The sequence below is a fragment of the Amblyomma mixtum genome, chromosome 2, assembly GCF_055824585.1.
Source record: "Amblyomma mixtum isolate Tamu chromosome 2, ASM5582458v1, whole genome shotgun sequence".
NCBI lineage: Eukaryota > Metazoa > Arthropoda > Arachnida > Ixodida > Ixodidae > Amblyomma > Amblyomma mixtum.
In genome coordinates this window covers 45267998-45281552 of record NC_143013.1, presented here as the reverse complement: position 1 = coordinate 45281552, position 13555 = coordinate 45267998, and the positions used below count along the sequence as shown (strand labels likewise).

The 13555-nt window shown below is 46.8% G+C and overlaps 1 protein-coding gene across 2 annotated transcripts in view; it reads left to right on the top strand.

Moving 5' to 3' along the window:
* The window catches only part of glu (structural maintenance of chromosomes 4-like protein gluon), a 58982-nt gene that overhangs the window by 31060 nt on the left and 14367 nt on the right, over nucleotides 1-13555 (top strand). For both annotated transcript variants that reach the window (XM_089571463.1, XM_089571462.1), the window contains exons 16-20: nucleotides 3322-3509; nucleotides 5660-5895; nucleotides 8777-8903; nucleotides 9662-9713; nucleotides 11217-11354. In XM_089571463.1, the coding sequence (XP_089427589.1) occupies nucleotides 3322-3509; nucleotides 5660-5895; nucleotides 8777-8903; nucleotides 9662-9713; nucleotides 11217-11354 (741 nt within the window). The remainder of the gene's footprint in view (nucleotides 1-3321; nucleotides 3510-5659; nucleotides 5896-8776; nucleotides 8904-9661; nucleotides 9714-11216; nucleotides 11355-13555) is intronic.

Here is a 13555-nt window from a genome sequence, read left to right as displayed (position 1 = left end):
CTTCACTCATCATGGTGCAAGTTGCCGTCGGCACCTGTGTGAGTGCAGACAATGGGGCTTAGTGGTTCTTCATCTTGAGACAAGCAGCACAAAAAGAGACATATGGCAGATGACACATGCACACATAAGAACTGTGCTTCCAGACCTTTATTTGGAAAGGCATGTTCAGTGTGCATATTGTGTCAGCTGTCAAGTTGACATGCACCTGAAGGGAGGCGGCAAGCTCACACATTCATCACTATCCCATTTTTCTGCCTTGCCTGTCATGAGATGTCACTGGCTGCTACGATGAGACCCCGTTAAAGCGAACCTCGTGAGACTGTGAAAAAATTGCGCACAAGGCAGCAGTACGCCTTAACTGAGAATAACCTAAATATGTCCACTGAACTGGTAAAGGATGATGCTTGAGGTATTCCTTGAAAGAAGACACACAGGGAAGTTTTTTTTCACCTAGAATTACAGCGATCTCATTTATGCCTCACAGTTACTAGTACAGCTTCAGCACTTAAAGCAGATCCCGTGTTTGGGCGAGGCCCCGTGTTTGCAATTTCTCCTGTGGTAGGGCCTTAGCTGTCTTCACCTTCCTTGTCGGTATCACTTGCATTGGATGATATTTCGCCAGTGATGGAGGAAACAATGTCAGTATCGACCCACGCTGAAGAAGTCTCAGCTGACTGTATATGACTCTGAACATGCTAAAGGTGACGGTTCTTACACAGTCGTCCCGCTGCAAATATTGTGTGAAGGGCCCTTCACAGGGGACGATTCCTGTGAAGTTCAACACTTGGAGCTTTGCCTCAACGCAAGATATGCTGGGTAGTGGTGTTATTTGGGAAGCACATGGTTCATAGCAATGCCGATGATGTGACAGTGCAACGAGATGAGGCAGAATCACAGATGTGCAGTGATGACGCTGGTCAGCCAGGAACATGGGAATGGCGGCTGTGGCTCTTGGAGGAAAATTAGTTTTCTGCAACCAGCAGAGTTATGTGACAGTGATATGTGATATACTATGGCGAAGGGCACACCCGTGTGGCCGGGCTCCAGCGCACTCGAACACCAGTGCCTTTGAAAGGGGTGATGGTGGGGCCCCAGTGACAGGAGGTGGGAGGTCGCTCCCTCCGGTAGTCTCAGCAGTTACAAGCATTCTCATCGCGTGCTATGCCTGTTGTCAGCATGCATCTCTTAATGCGTTGCTGTGGTCTACATGTTCGAAGTACCGGTGGAGTTCTCTTGCAATGCACTGTGTAGCTCATGGCTGCTTTACGCGAGACCCCTGCAGCATCATACACAAAGATAGGTATGTGCTAACCAAGGTGTTCACAATAAGCCACTACGTCATAAGCGGGCACCAAATGTATGAGGTTGAATGGAAACTGACTTAGAGATTTCACTTGACTATGCTCCGTTTCATGCATAGCAGGAAATGCAGCGGAGGCAGCGGAAGTAGTGCACCTGCTGAACCATCATGTGTTTGGACGAAAATTAAGAGCGGCATAAAACGAAGAGCTAGCATGGAAAATCATGGTTGAAGCTGTGAGGTGCTCAGTGTTCGGACCCTCTGGCTGTAATTTTTTGAGTGTGCACTACTTTTTCGGCACAGATGGCGTCTGAGCGATTCGCCCTGCCAGCCGCGTGTCATACCGCCGCGTGTCATTCTTATTTCTCGAAATATCGAGTCACAGGACGAAACTGCGGCAAGACGTGAAATGAAGTGCAGGAGATTGCCAGTCTTGGTACTTGATATTTGTCGAAACTGAATATGTCTGTGCTCACTTTAGTTGTATGGCGAACTACTTTTTGGAGGAGCACTAGCTTTGGGAGCATTGCCTGCTATTTATGAAATGGAGTATACGTCCTGAGCAGAACTACTGTTTAAGTGAGTATGCCTTAACAAGATTACTGTACTGTGTTTTACAATAAAGCCACCGCGGTGACTGAATGGGTATGGCTCTTGGCTGCTGACCTGAAAGAAACGGGTTCAATCTCGGCTGTGGCAGTCACATTTCGATGGAAGCGAAATGCTGTAGGCGCGTGTACTGTACGATGTCAGTGCACGTTAAAGAATCCCAGTGGTCGAAATTTCCAGAGCCGTTCACTTCTGTGTCTCTTATAACCTGAGTCGCTTTGAGTCGTTAAACCCCTATAAACCACTGTAAACCATGAGTTTTGCAAGAGTCTGTAGAATACAAAACCACCACTGGTGCCCTGCTTTGTTGTCTGCACTGTGCATGTCTTTGTTACTCATGTCTGAATGGTCCTGAGAGGAGAACATGGGAGCTAGCTGGTATTAGAAGTCTGTTGTGCATCTTGAGTATGAACAAGCAGTTGGTGAATTAGTGAATAATCTAACAGTGCACGGTGTCCTAGATATAACAAATATCGACTGTTGCGGAAATAAACGCGCCCCGTAAAATGCTTCTTTCAGCTAAACGGGCTCATTGTTCGAGCTCAAATTTTGCATAGAAATGGCATTTGGTCGGCAGAATTGTTTAATACCACGTTTGCTTGGGGTACTTACCTGATTCGAACAGAATAAGTCGGATATTCACATCGTCTGCGGCGACGACGAAGGAAATTAAGCTGCTCTGTCAGCTATCGCACCGGTGGCGCCATCTCGTTTGTTGGTCGTGAACAATCAGAAAAGGAATGGGTTTCGGGGGGTTTGAAGACGCTCTTTCAACTGGTTTTTTAATGCTCACAGAAAACTTAGCTTGCTGAAAACTAAGTTTTGCCAAGCTAAGTTTTCTGTGAGCATTAAAAAACCAGTTGAAAGAGCGTCTTCAAACCCCCCAAAACCCCTTCCTTTTCTGATTGTTCATGACCAACAAACGAGATGGCGCCACCGGTGCGACAGCTGACAGAGCAGCTTAATTTCCTTCGTCGTCGCCGCAGACGATGTGAATATCCGACTTATTCTGTTCGAATCAGGTAAGTACCCCAAGCAAACGTGGTATTAAAAAATTCTGCCGACCAAATGCCATTTCTATGCAAAATTTGAGCTCGAACAATGAGCCCGTTTAGCTGAAAGAAGCATTTTACGGGGCGCGTCTATTTCCGCAACACGCGATACTCAACTTTACAGGCTCCCCCTTTTGGTTTTAAAGTGCTACGCTCAGTTTGTGGCAGTAATGCTCAGTCAGCTCCACTGGCACTACTTTTGTGGCGAGTACCTGCATGATGCTTACTCAGTGTCTTTATGTATTCAAACTCCGATCATTATGTGCACTGCTTATAGTGAGTGATGATACATCCTGCAGTGAGTGCATGAATGCCTGTTCCGCTGGTCAGTGCACTGGAGCTCGCATGCTTGTTCTGCAGGCCTGAAAATGTGCCCCGTCTGTTCGACCTGGTGTCGGTGAAGGACCCCAGTGTGTTGCCAGCTTTCTATTTTGCCCTTCGAGACACTCTGGTGGCCAATGACCTTGACCAGGCCACCCGAATTGGCCTCCAGGGATCGACACGTCATCGTGTGGTCACTCTTCAGGGGGAACTTGTCGACGTGTCTGGTGAGATCTTTTAGCATTGGTGGCTCCAGGGGGAGGGCTTTCTGAAGGAACAAGAACCTCTCCTTCAATACAAGCATACAGGATGATACAAAAGTAACAGAAAAAGTAAATATTTAAAAATTAAAAAAGTTTCACACTAGCACAATGCAGTTCTCACAGGATTGCACTGAAAAATGTGATCTTTGCTTAGTAATGAAAAATTTTATTGCCAGAATGCCGCATTTCCTCGAATGTAGTGCAACAACGACTGTAACATGAAATTCAACTTTGTGGGCTCCAAGCAGGGGGAAAAAAAAAAAGCACATGAAACATAGGCAGCAAGGCCGCAGTATACAGGAAGTTGGGTAGAAGTTTACGAACAACAGTACCTAAAAAATTGGCTTTCCTTTAGCTAGGCTTCATAGGAAGGCGCCTTTGAGTCTTAACACATCACAGCAGCTTTTATCACCATTAGAGCAGGACGGTTTCACTCAGCCCTTCTTTTTCAAGAGGGGCATGGGACAAGACCGTTATGAAGACAAGCACACAGTCTCGCTGCATTGTCCCCATTGTCAGCTGTGCGGCTTAGAGGCCTTGTCATAAGAACAAAATTTCTGTGTACCTCAACACCACTTGGCAGCATTTAAATGAGTCTTCGTCTTGTTCACACAGCCGCCGAACATTGCACAGCACCACGCGTTTTTGATGTCGGCAAAAATGCAGTCACCATAGTTAAATACTTGCAGCTCAGCGCTTCTGTTGGTCAACCAAATACGGCATTGTTTTTCCGTTTCTCTTCTTGTGTATGGGGTCACTGTCGCATTCAGGTGCTGGATGCGTGACTGTAGAAGCAACTGCATTCTATCTCTTTTGATGATGCTTGTTAATGTCTTCAGGAACTCTCATGGTGAATGATGAGCGCAAACACTCGACAATCCACGAAGAAAAGAGAAACACAAGCACAGTAGCGCCTGCCCTGCTGTTTCTTTCTTCGTGGATTGTCTAGTATTTGCGCTCATCTTTCACCAGCTATCCCCAACCGAGTCTTTATTTCGCCTGAATGATTCCCACGTTGCCAGAGAAGCTTCGTGGTTTTCGAACCAAATTCTCGCTGGTCCTTCCACGGCGAATGAAACATGCCTCTCTTTCGTCTGGTCATCTGAACTGTTGAATGCAACGAAATGCTCAAGCAGGTCCAGCCATTCTTCAAGATCCTCGTCTGGTGAACCATTGAATGTGGGCGGCAGTCGGGACTGGTGCAAAATAATGGAGGCTGGTTTCGTAGCCATGCTTGACATCATGAACATAAAAACATGAACAAAACATGAAAACCTTGTGCAGGCAATGTCTTGACACATGATAAAAAAATACAACTCGTATACATTTTCCACAAAAATATTTCGAGGATGAAAAAGGGAATAGACATTTCATGGTGAATTTTTATGGAGACCTAGTTTTGCATTAGTCTGGAAAATTGAAAGGGCTGTCACATGACGGGAAAATTTTTTTGCCGCTAAATATTAAGGGAGATTGCTTTTGATGCTTGAGTAAAAAGTCATCAATTTTTTAAATGAAATTGGAGATGGTCCAGCGCAAACATGGTGCTTTTGGCGTGGAATGACCCTGCTACAGTCTAGCAAAGTATGTTCAGTTTTTTCTACAGATTTACTACCACACACTGAACATGAATTTTCATACTGGTTAAATTTGTTTTTCTAGCTTCACGTTCTAAAATGGTCAACTTTTACTTTCTCTGTCTTTTGGACCACCCTGTACAGTCGTGAGCAATATGAGAGGGAACAAAGCTTTTGCAAAAAAATTGCAAATTTTCATGTTCTTTCTCCACTAAGTGGGATTATGACTTTTGGACATTATACGCCAACAGGAAACTTAGTTATAACACTGAAAGAACTGAGGCTGTCACACGTAATTATAGAGCAGTCAATGAAATGACTGCTCAAACTTTGTTCTCTCTCATATTGCTCGTGACTGTACATACAATTGGCTGGGATAGTTTAGTAAGAGTGGTGGTGGCAAATTACTTCTGCAGCAGCTGATTTTCACTGTCATGGATTCCTCAGTAGAGGGCATGTGCAAGTGCCACTCATTAGTGTTGCTATGCATGGCTCGTGAATGTGTTGGTGTGCTCCCCAACCTAATGATTGCTGCAGGCACCATGAGTGGCGGTGGCGGCCGTGTGATGCGTGGCAAGATGGGCCAGACGGTGCTCGATGAGGGCATGAATGCAGAGCAGGTGGAACAGCTGACGTCCCAGCTGACAGCTTTGGAGAACAAGGCGAGAGACCTCCACGAGCGCCGTTCCATACTGGAGGACAAGATCAACTCTCTCCGCAAGGACGTCACTGCCTCGAAGCATGCCTTGCAGAAGTTCCAGGTGGAAGTGAAGGTGAGGACCCCTCTTTGTGGCATTCGGGGGTAGGAGTCATTGCGACGTTCGCCAACGTCTGAACACAGGACAAGACAGGCACTCTCCTACAGCTAAGAATGCGTTGTTCTGCTCAGGTGATTATATGCTGTGATTCTGCAGAAGTATGAGCAGAAGAAAAACAGCTAGGAGGAGAGAAAAAAAAAATTATGGTCGATTTGCACAGTTAGGCCGAATGCGCTACTGTGGCTGCTCTGTGGCTACGGTGCTCGGCTGCTGACCCAAAAGACATGGGTTCAATCCCAGCCGCAGTGGTCGCATTTCTAAGGTGGCAAAGTGTTAGAGGCCCATGTAATGTGCGATGTCAGTGCACTTTAAACCCCAGGTGGTCAAAATTGTACGGAACCCTCCACTGTGGCATCCCTTACAGCCTGAGTCACTTTTGGGATGTTAAATGCCATAAATCAAACCAACTGGGCCAAATGCATTAGGTGCACTAGCACTAAGATTCTCACTTCAGTTCTGGTGTTTGAATTTTTTGTTCACTGATGGAAGTTGTCCAGATAGAGACAATGGGCTAATGCCCATATATGCGGAATTGGCCATTCTCTACTTTACATTCATAGATCCCTGATAGTCCCGATACCACTCCTGGTGCAGTGGTGAAGCAATGCACTATTGCCCTGTGATGGCATGTGCTGCCAATGACAGGGTTTGGAGACCCATGTTGCTCTTCCCGAGCAACCCCTCTTGACCGTCATCAATTGAACTACCACCTGCCATGGTGGGCAGTATATATATTGCAATGGACAAAATAGGCTTCGGAGAACACCGCACAACCAAGACGACGACGAAGATGAGTACAAGCTGAAGCAGCTTCTCAGAGGATCGCCAACAGATCTTCCGGCTCAGCATTTCAGCAAGGATTCCCTGGGACTAAACCCCACATCACATTCGTCGTCTTCTTAGTTGTGTCTCGTTGTCTGACATGCTCGCATGCACACACCTTGCAGGTTTCCCATAGCCTGATGGGCAGTAGGGGCAGCCTGCCACAAAGCAGGCTTTAGAAAAACAACGGCTAAATGCGGGAATGGCCACTAGGTATAAGTGTTATCTCACTAAAAGACATGATTGAAAAAATTGAGAAAAGAAATGTTCCTGTTTTGTCAGTGATGACCATTTTAATTAATCTGCCATGTACGAGGCCTGTACCATATTGATTTGCACATTTGTACTTCCTGCACAGCATGGTCTACTGTATCGTTTGTTGTGCCTGTACTATTAGTGTGGATTGTGTTCCACCACCAGATGGCAGCAGGGGTTTGAGGCATCCATATTGTGGTTGCCAGCGCATGTTCTTCCTGTGCATGTCAGTAGCCAAGCGGACAGGACGAAGAGTGACCGGCAAGGGCAGCGAGGGATGACATGGTTCTTGTGGAAGGAGGGTGTGAGTTAGTTCTCTGGAGATTCAGGGAGACATGTGGCAGTGTGTGCTGAGCAGGAAGCATCTTCTGCTGGGTGGAAGGCTGGAAAGCAGGCCACACGTCAACAGCGAAGAGGACCACGCTCGGATGGCCGCCAACTGTTAGGATGCCTGCCATTACTACACTGGTGGAAGCCAGGGTTGCCAGCCTTCAACCCAGTAGAAGACTTTTCTTCGCACTGCTGCCTGCTTGACGCACACTGTCTCACCCTCCTTCCATAAGAACCATGTCGTCCCGCACTACCCTTGCCTATCAATATCCACGCTGTCTGCACAGCTCCTGACATGCGCAGGAAGAAAATGCACTGGAAGCCACAAAACGGGTGCCTCAGACTCCTGGTGCCGTCTAGGGGTGGAACACAGTCCCCACTTCTAATGATAGGTGCAACGAACTATACATCGTACTGCGGCACGGGAGATGCAAAAGCACAAATCAGTATGGTACGGCCATCTTATTGTTCTTCAGTGCTTCAGTTTGTTTGCTGATTTGGAGGGTGGTTGGAAGTAGATAAACTTTCCTTGCAAAGCTGCTTTCATGAGTACGGGAGCCTGCGGCTGTATGGGCGTGTCATGCTTGGCAGTGCAGAGCAGGTGGAATAGTATGTCACAGCTCTTGTACTCGGAGGTTCTTTTTGAGATGTGCTGCCAAAGCTAGACTGCAGCCATGCTGCCAGCATCAGGGAGCAGGTGGAATAGTCTGTCACAGCCCTGGTGCTCAAAGGTTCTTTTCGAGATAAGCTGCCAAAGCTAGACTGCAGCCATGTTGCCACCGTCAGCGAGCAGGTGGAGTAGTCTCTCACAGCTCTGGCACTCAGAGGTTCTCTTTGAGATGTGCTGCCAAAGCTGGACTGCCATGTTGCCAGCGTCAGGATGCACTTTTCTTGTGGCAACCTGCACACTGGGTCTCAGTGTCACTGGCTTTCTTGGGATTTACCCATGTCAAGCTTCACTACAGTGATGGGAATAGCAGTGCTTCTTAAGAGAGCATGGTCTGCATCCAGAGATCTTTGAGGTAACTAGTGTCACTTGTATGGCTTTTCACTAGAAAGCAAGCAAGGCATTTCTTAACTTTGCTAGTAGCCATTTGACTTGTATTTGTCAGCATTAAAGGTGCACTGAAGAGGAATCTAAACTCGTCTTTTCACTGTGGGAAATCGATCTGCACATTCCGAGCGTTCTTACAAACTTCGAATTATATTGTCCTGTGCGGCCGATTTCCCTAATTTAAATCGGATTAAACGTCTCGACTCCCACCTTTATTTGAAGTCGCCGCAGTTAAAAAGCCAAAACGAGTTTACCCGGGAGAAGCAGGGGGTGTGCATATGTGGTCGCCCGAGTTTTCTCGGCAGTGAAAGGGTTAATATAAAGGCAGATTGACCTGAATTTTTCTTTCTTGTTTTCACCCTCTGTCTTGGCCAGGGCTTGAAGGGGCAGCATGCTTCCCTCACCACCCAGCTGGAGGAGCAGAAGGAGCGAGTCACCAAAGCCGCTCCCGACAAGAAGAAGCTCGCCCAGTTAGAGAAAACTGTGGCCACCTACAAGAAAGGTTTGCCCGGTCTACCTCCTGATGCATTTCCATCCCCTCTGAGGGGGAGGCATGTGGCACATTTTCTAAGTGTTGGTTTCCCTGAGAGAGCTGAGCACAGCCAGGCAGGGGGGATGCGCTTGCACCCACTGGAAAACTGACGCATTGCAAGTGGTATACTAGTGGGCTATGTATCCTGGTGCATCTGGAGCAGTGAACTTGTTCTACTGGACCAGCACTGTGGTGGGACTTGGCAGATAAAAGGCTGCCCTTGGAACTGTTCTTGTATGCCCGCCACTTGGGGACATATGTTAGGATGGGCCACAAAAAGAAGGAAAAATAAAATATTAGTGGCCTGGCTGCACCACCTATAGGCACAACGGGCTTGCCACTTGGGAACAGGAGCATTTCGTGCTACTGGCTTTGCATGACTGATCAGGGCTTCTCCAACACCTGTCCTTTATTCGAAAACACTTTTAGAGTTTGTTTGATCAACTTTGAAACAGCAGTAGCGCCAGCCACTGGTCGTGCAACGTCACTCTGCACAACATCATAAGGTTCCTGCTTCTTGGGGCAAGGTGCCTGGGTTCCTGCCTCCACCACTTCCCTCATCCCACTAAACCACCCTTCATTTTGCTTGCTCTGTTGAAAGTGCATGTGCACTCGGTACAATCTCGCGTGCAGGCTTTTACAGTGCTTCGTGCATATTGTTGCACTTAGTGGCACTCTCTGTATTTATGAGATTGAATTTTATAGCTACGCCCTTGTCTTTGATGCAGAGTACAACGAAGCCATGGCATCATGGAACAAAGTGGAAGCGAAAGTCACGGAGTAAGCATTGCTTCTTATTAGTTTGGATCTTAGCCTGCATTAAATCAGAAGGTTGTGTTTGTGCCCAGAATGTATATACTGTGTTTCATCATGACTTTGGGGGGGACGCAACTGTGAAATCCCAGAAAATGGCCAAAAAATTGATTTTTTTTTTAAACTGCTTTATCCGCTTGTATGCGTCATTTCTCATGGCCTCCTGAAGTTTCATTGCTGAAATCAACTGGAAAGTACTCAAAATAGTTTCTTGAGCCACAGTGCTCCGCAATATGGGGAAATGGTCAACAAAAGGCATTTTTCTCCACTACAGCTTTCTGCTTAGGTACTCTCCTTGCGGAGCAGATTTCATCATGACTGTTGTATCTACTGCGAGGCCATCGCAGTGCAGCAAAACATGCAGATATTCACACAGCTCTAGTTGCTTCCAGTGATTTCCACTGACAATCTGGAGTGGATATTTTAGGCTTGTGGAACAAATAATCCTCGTTTCATTGGTCGATCCAATTCAAGTTAGGCCTTGCTCTTTTTGGTCAATGGAGTTTCAGTGGAGTTTTGATGATTTTGATGGAACACTGAAGATGGGGTGCCCTCGCTTCTAGAATGATGGCATTCATCGCTGCACTCCATTTTTTCCTGCTTTTTCCTGTCCCGCATGCGATTTTTAGTAGGAGTTTTTTATTATTATTATTATTATTATTTTTGATGGCCATGAGGAAATGGCACGCCGGTGGCATGGATATGGTACTGGTGAATCGGAAGCATCAGCAAACGCATCACCTACTTCAGTACTGGGCGACCACATGTGCACAAAAAGGCCTAGCGCGCACTGCTGCGTTTCCAATGCAGCTACCTACCCATGTGACGCAGTTAGTGAGTCCCTCATTCCGACCGAGCTCGCTTTATGTTGAAGTTTGCATAGTATGAAGAGTGCCAGTCCCCTTTTAGTTTAGATTGTCGAGATTCAATTATATTGTGACTTCTATTTACTTTGGCTACATTGGAGGAGTGTTTAAAGGTTTATTTGCTGCACATGAAAATGTTTTACATCTCATTAGCACAAAAGCCGTCCGCTGCCGTCTGTGGCACGAAATTCGGATGGTGCAGTATGTCGGTGTACAATGTAACGGCACATGTAGGTGAACATCTATAGTCATGAATAATGATACGTGACATTCTATGACCTATGAAATCATGACTCATGGTCATTCTGCAACATATGACTCAGCACTTTACAAGTAACGTAATGTAAGGTGTATAGAGTTTGTACAAAGTATGCGTAGGCATGACTCAATCATTCTGCAATGTAGCACGACTTGGCACTTTACAAATAACATAGGGCAAGGTGTTTAGATTTGTACAGACGTTATGCATAGTCATTCCTTGTTGTCATAGTCATGACTCATAATCGCTCTGCAACATAGCATGACTCAACACTTTAATGCTTTCGCATTCTTCCTTAGCACAGCTGTATTGTTTCATGCCATTGGTGTTGTTTTCTGCTCTTAGACTTCATGCAAAAATCATGGACGTCACTGGCCAGTGCATGGGCTCTGTCCAGCAAAAGGTGGAGAGTGTCACAAAGCAGCTGGACGCCACTTCTATGGAGATTACAAGGGCACAGTCAAGCATCAAGACATCTGAGCGGTATGAGCTTTGAAGATTTATGATGGCATGTGCCACCCCGCGCTCGCGGCATAGGCAACGTGCGGGCAGTGCGCCAGCGCTCATTGTTCGCTATGTGTAACACGCGACTGGCAGTGGGGTGTTGGCAATGTACAGGCGGCGCTCGGTGCTCGATTTGTAGTCGTCACTCATATGTGCTTGTCATAATCATCCGTAGTCGCGCTGGAGATTGTTCAGAACGCCTGCAATTTTGCACCTTGCACACAACGCACTCCAGCCTTGGAATATTACGAATTTATATCAACTTTGAGCTCTGTCGTCCAATCAAATATTTGAGCAGTGTAGGACTATTAATCAAAAAATAAGCACAGCAATTTGAAGAATAATTTGGACTCGTAGATTTAAATGGTAGAGTGTTTCAATTATTGGTGAAATTAACAGACGAAGCCCATACGGACGCAGCTCTGCAGAGGCCTGCTGCAAAGTAGTGATGCATTGCCATTTTTCAACAATGCTTCGGCCGAGTCGGTTGCGTCGCCTATGTGCTCTACACCGATTGTGCGCTGTTTTCTCAAGCAGGGGAAGCTGTCGGCTTTAATTGTTCTTGAAGCGCTTTGCGTCGAGTGCGGGGCAGTTCAAGTATGAATGCACACATCAAGGGGATGGCAAAACTCGCCCAGGTGTGCGAGTAAACGACGTTGAAGGCAGGCCGAGTGTTGTCACCAAAAAAGCGTGCTGTGAAGTAGGATAAAGTGCCACGGATGAGTAGCCTCAAAAAGGATATACATGATTGGCTCTCTGGAAAAGGTGTCTCATGCAGCAGCAACATGGTGAAGGTCAAGCTCATGAAACTTGTCAACGTGAACACAGGTGGGGACCGATACCGTGTGGACTGCATCGCCGAAGCTGCTAGCCATCTCTTTGTGCACCTGCCACCCTACCACTGCCTACTGAATCCGATAGAAAGTTTGGAGCGACGTCAAGGGTTTCGTGGTCAGTCAAAACAAGACATTTAAGCCTCCAAGACCTATAGCCTCTGGTTTGGCAAGCATCATGCAAGTGACTGCTGAGAAATGGAAGAATTATCTGCAGCATGTTATCAGTGAGGAAGATGTGATGAGAAAACTGGACCACATCATCAACGATGTTGTTGACTGAGGACCGGTTACTGTTGTCAACCTGGAGGACAACACAACCAGCAATGCTGAATGGTGTTATGATGTGGACGATGAGATAAGCCCCTTTAACGTGCTAGCATGATGCCTTAAATGTGTGCTCACAAGTCTGGACCATTCAGTACTGTCACTGTGCAGTTAACAAAAACGAGGACGACATCGTCTCTGATGAGATGTGGCAGACGCCATAGTGGAGGGCTCCGGATTAATTTTGACCACTTGTGTGCTGACTTTCGCACAGCACATGGGCTTGTTTTGCATTTTGCCACCATCGACATTCGGCTGCCCAGGCCTGTATTTGACCCGCTTACTGGTGGAGTGACCGCACCGGAGTAAATAAATTTATATACGCATGACAGGGCCATTGGAAATAACTGTGAAAATAACAAAGAAACTGATACGAAAAGGTGGTGACAAAAAAAAAAAAGAAAAAAAAAGACATCATGCGTCACCTGCTAAAGATAGAAGCAGCTAACTACTAGTACGCCTTCTTTCACATAGATGGAGCCACCTGTCACTAAGTGGCGGGGCGACGGAAGTTTAGGAACACAGTCATGTGGTGCGCGCCATCCTGATTGGACGAGAAAGCTATACCTTTCGTAGTGCTGTAAACATTTTGTGAGATGGAGTATAGTATTTAGGATGCCGTGGCCTTGCTAGTCGCCCATTTATGTTTTTGTTGCTGTAAAAAAAAAAAGCTCAGTGTCTTTAATGTAGTGTGTGCTTCAAGTGAGCCTGCGGGACTGCTTTATGTGCACACGCTTCAGTGACTGCAATAGCTGGCTTTGGTGCTGGAGGTCGTAGTGGAAGGCAAGTTGTCATGGGCACCGCCCCCAACCATGTTCAACGGGGCAGTGCTCCCAAATGTGTAATACCCCTGTCACACGGCCAGTTTCAATGGCCATCGAGTCGAGGGCCATCGAGATTTTCGATCGCCATCGAACTCGAGGGAGTTGTGACGCTGCTACACGGCAAATCTCAATGGCCATTGAAATCGTTCTCGCGTCTTACGCCAAGCTCGTGTGGCGCCACATTCGCTACGTTCGG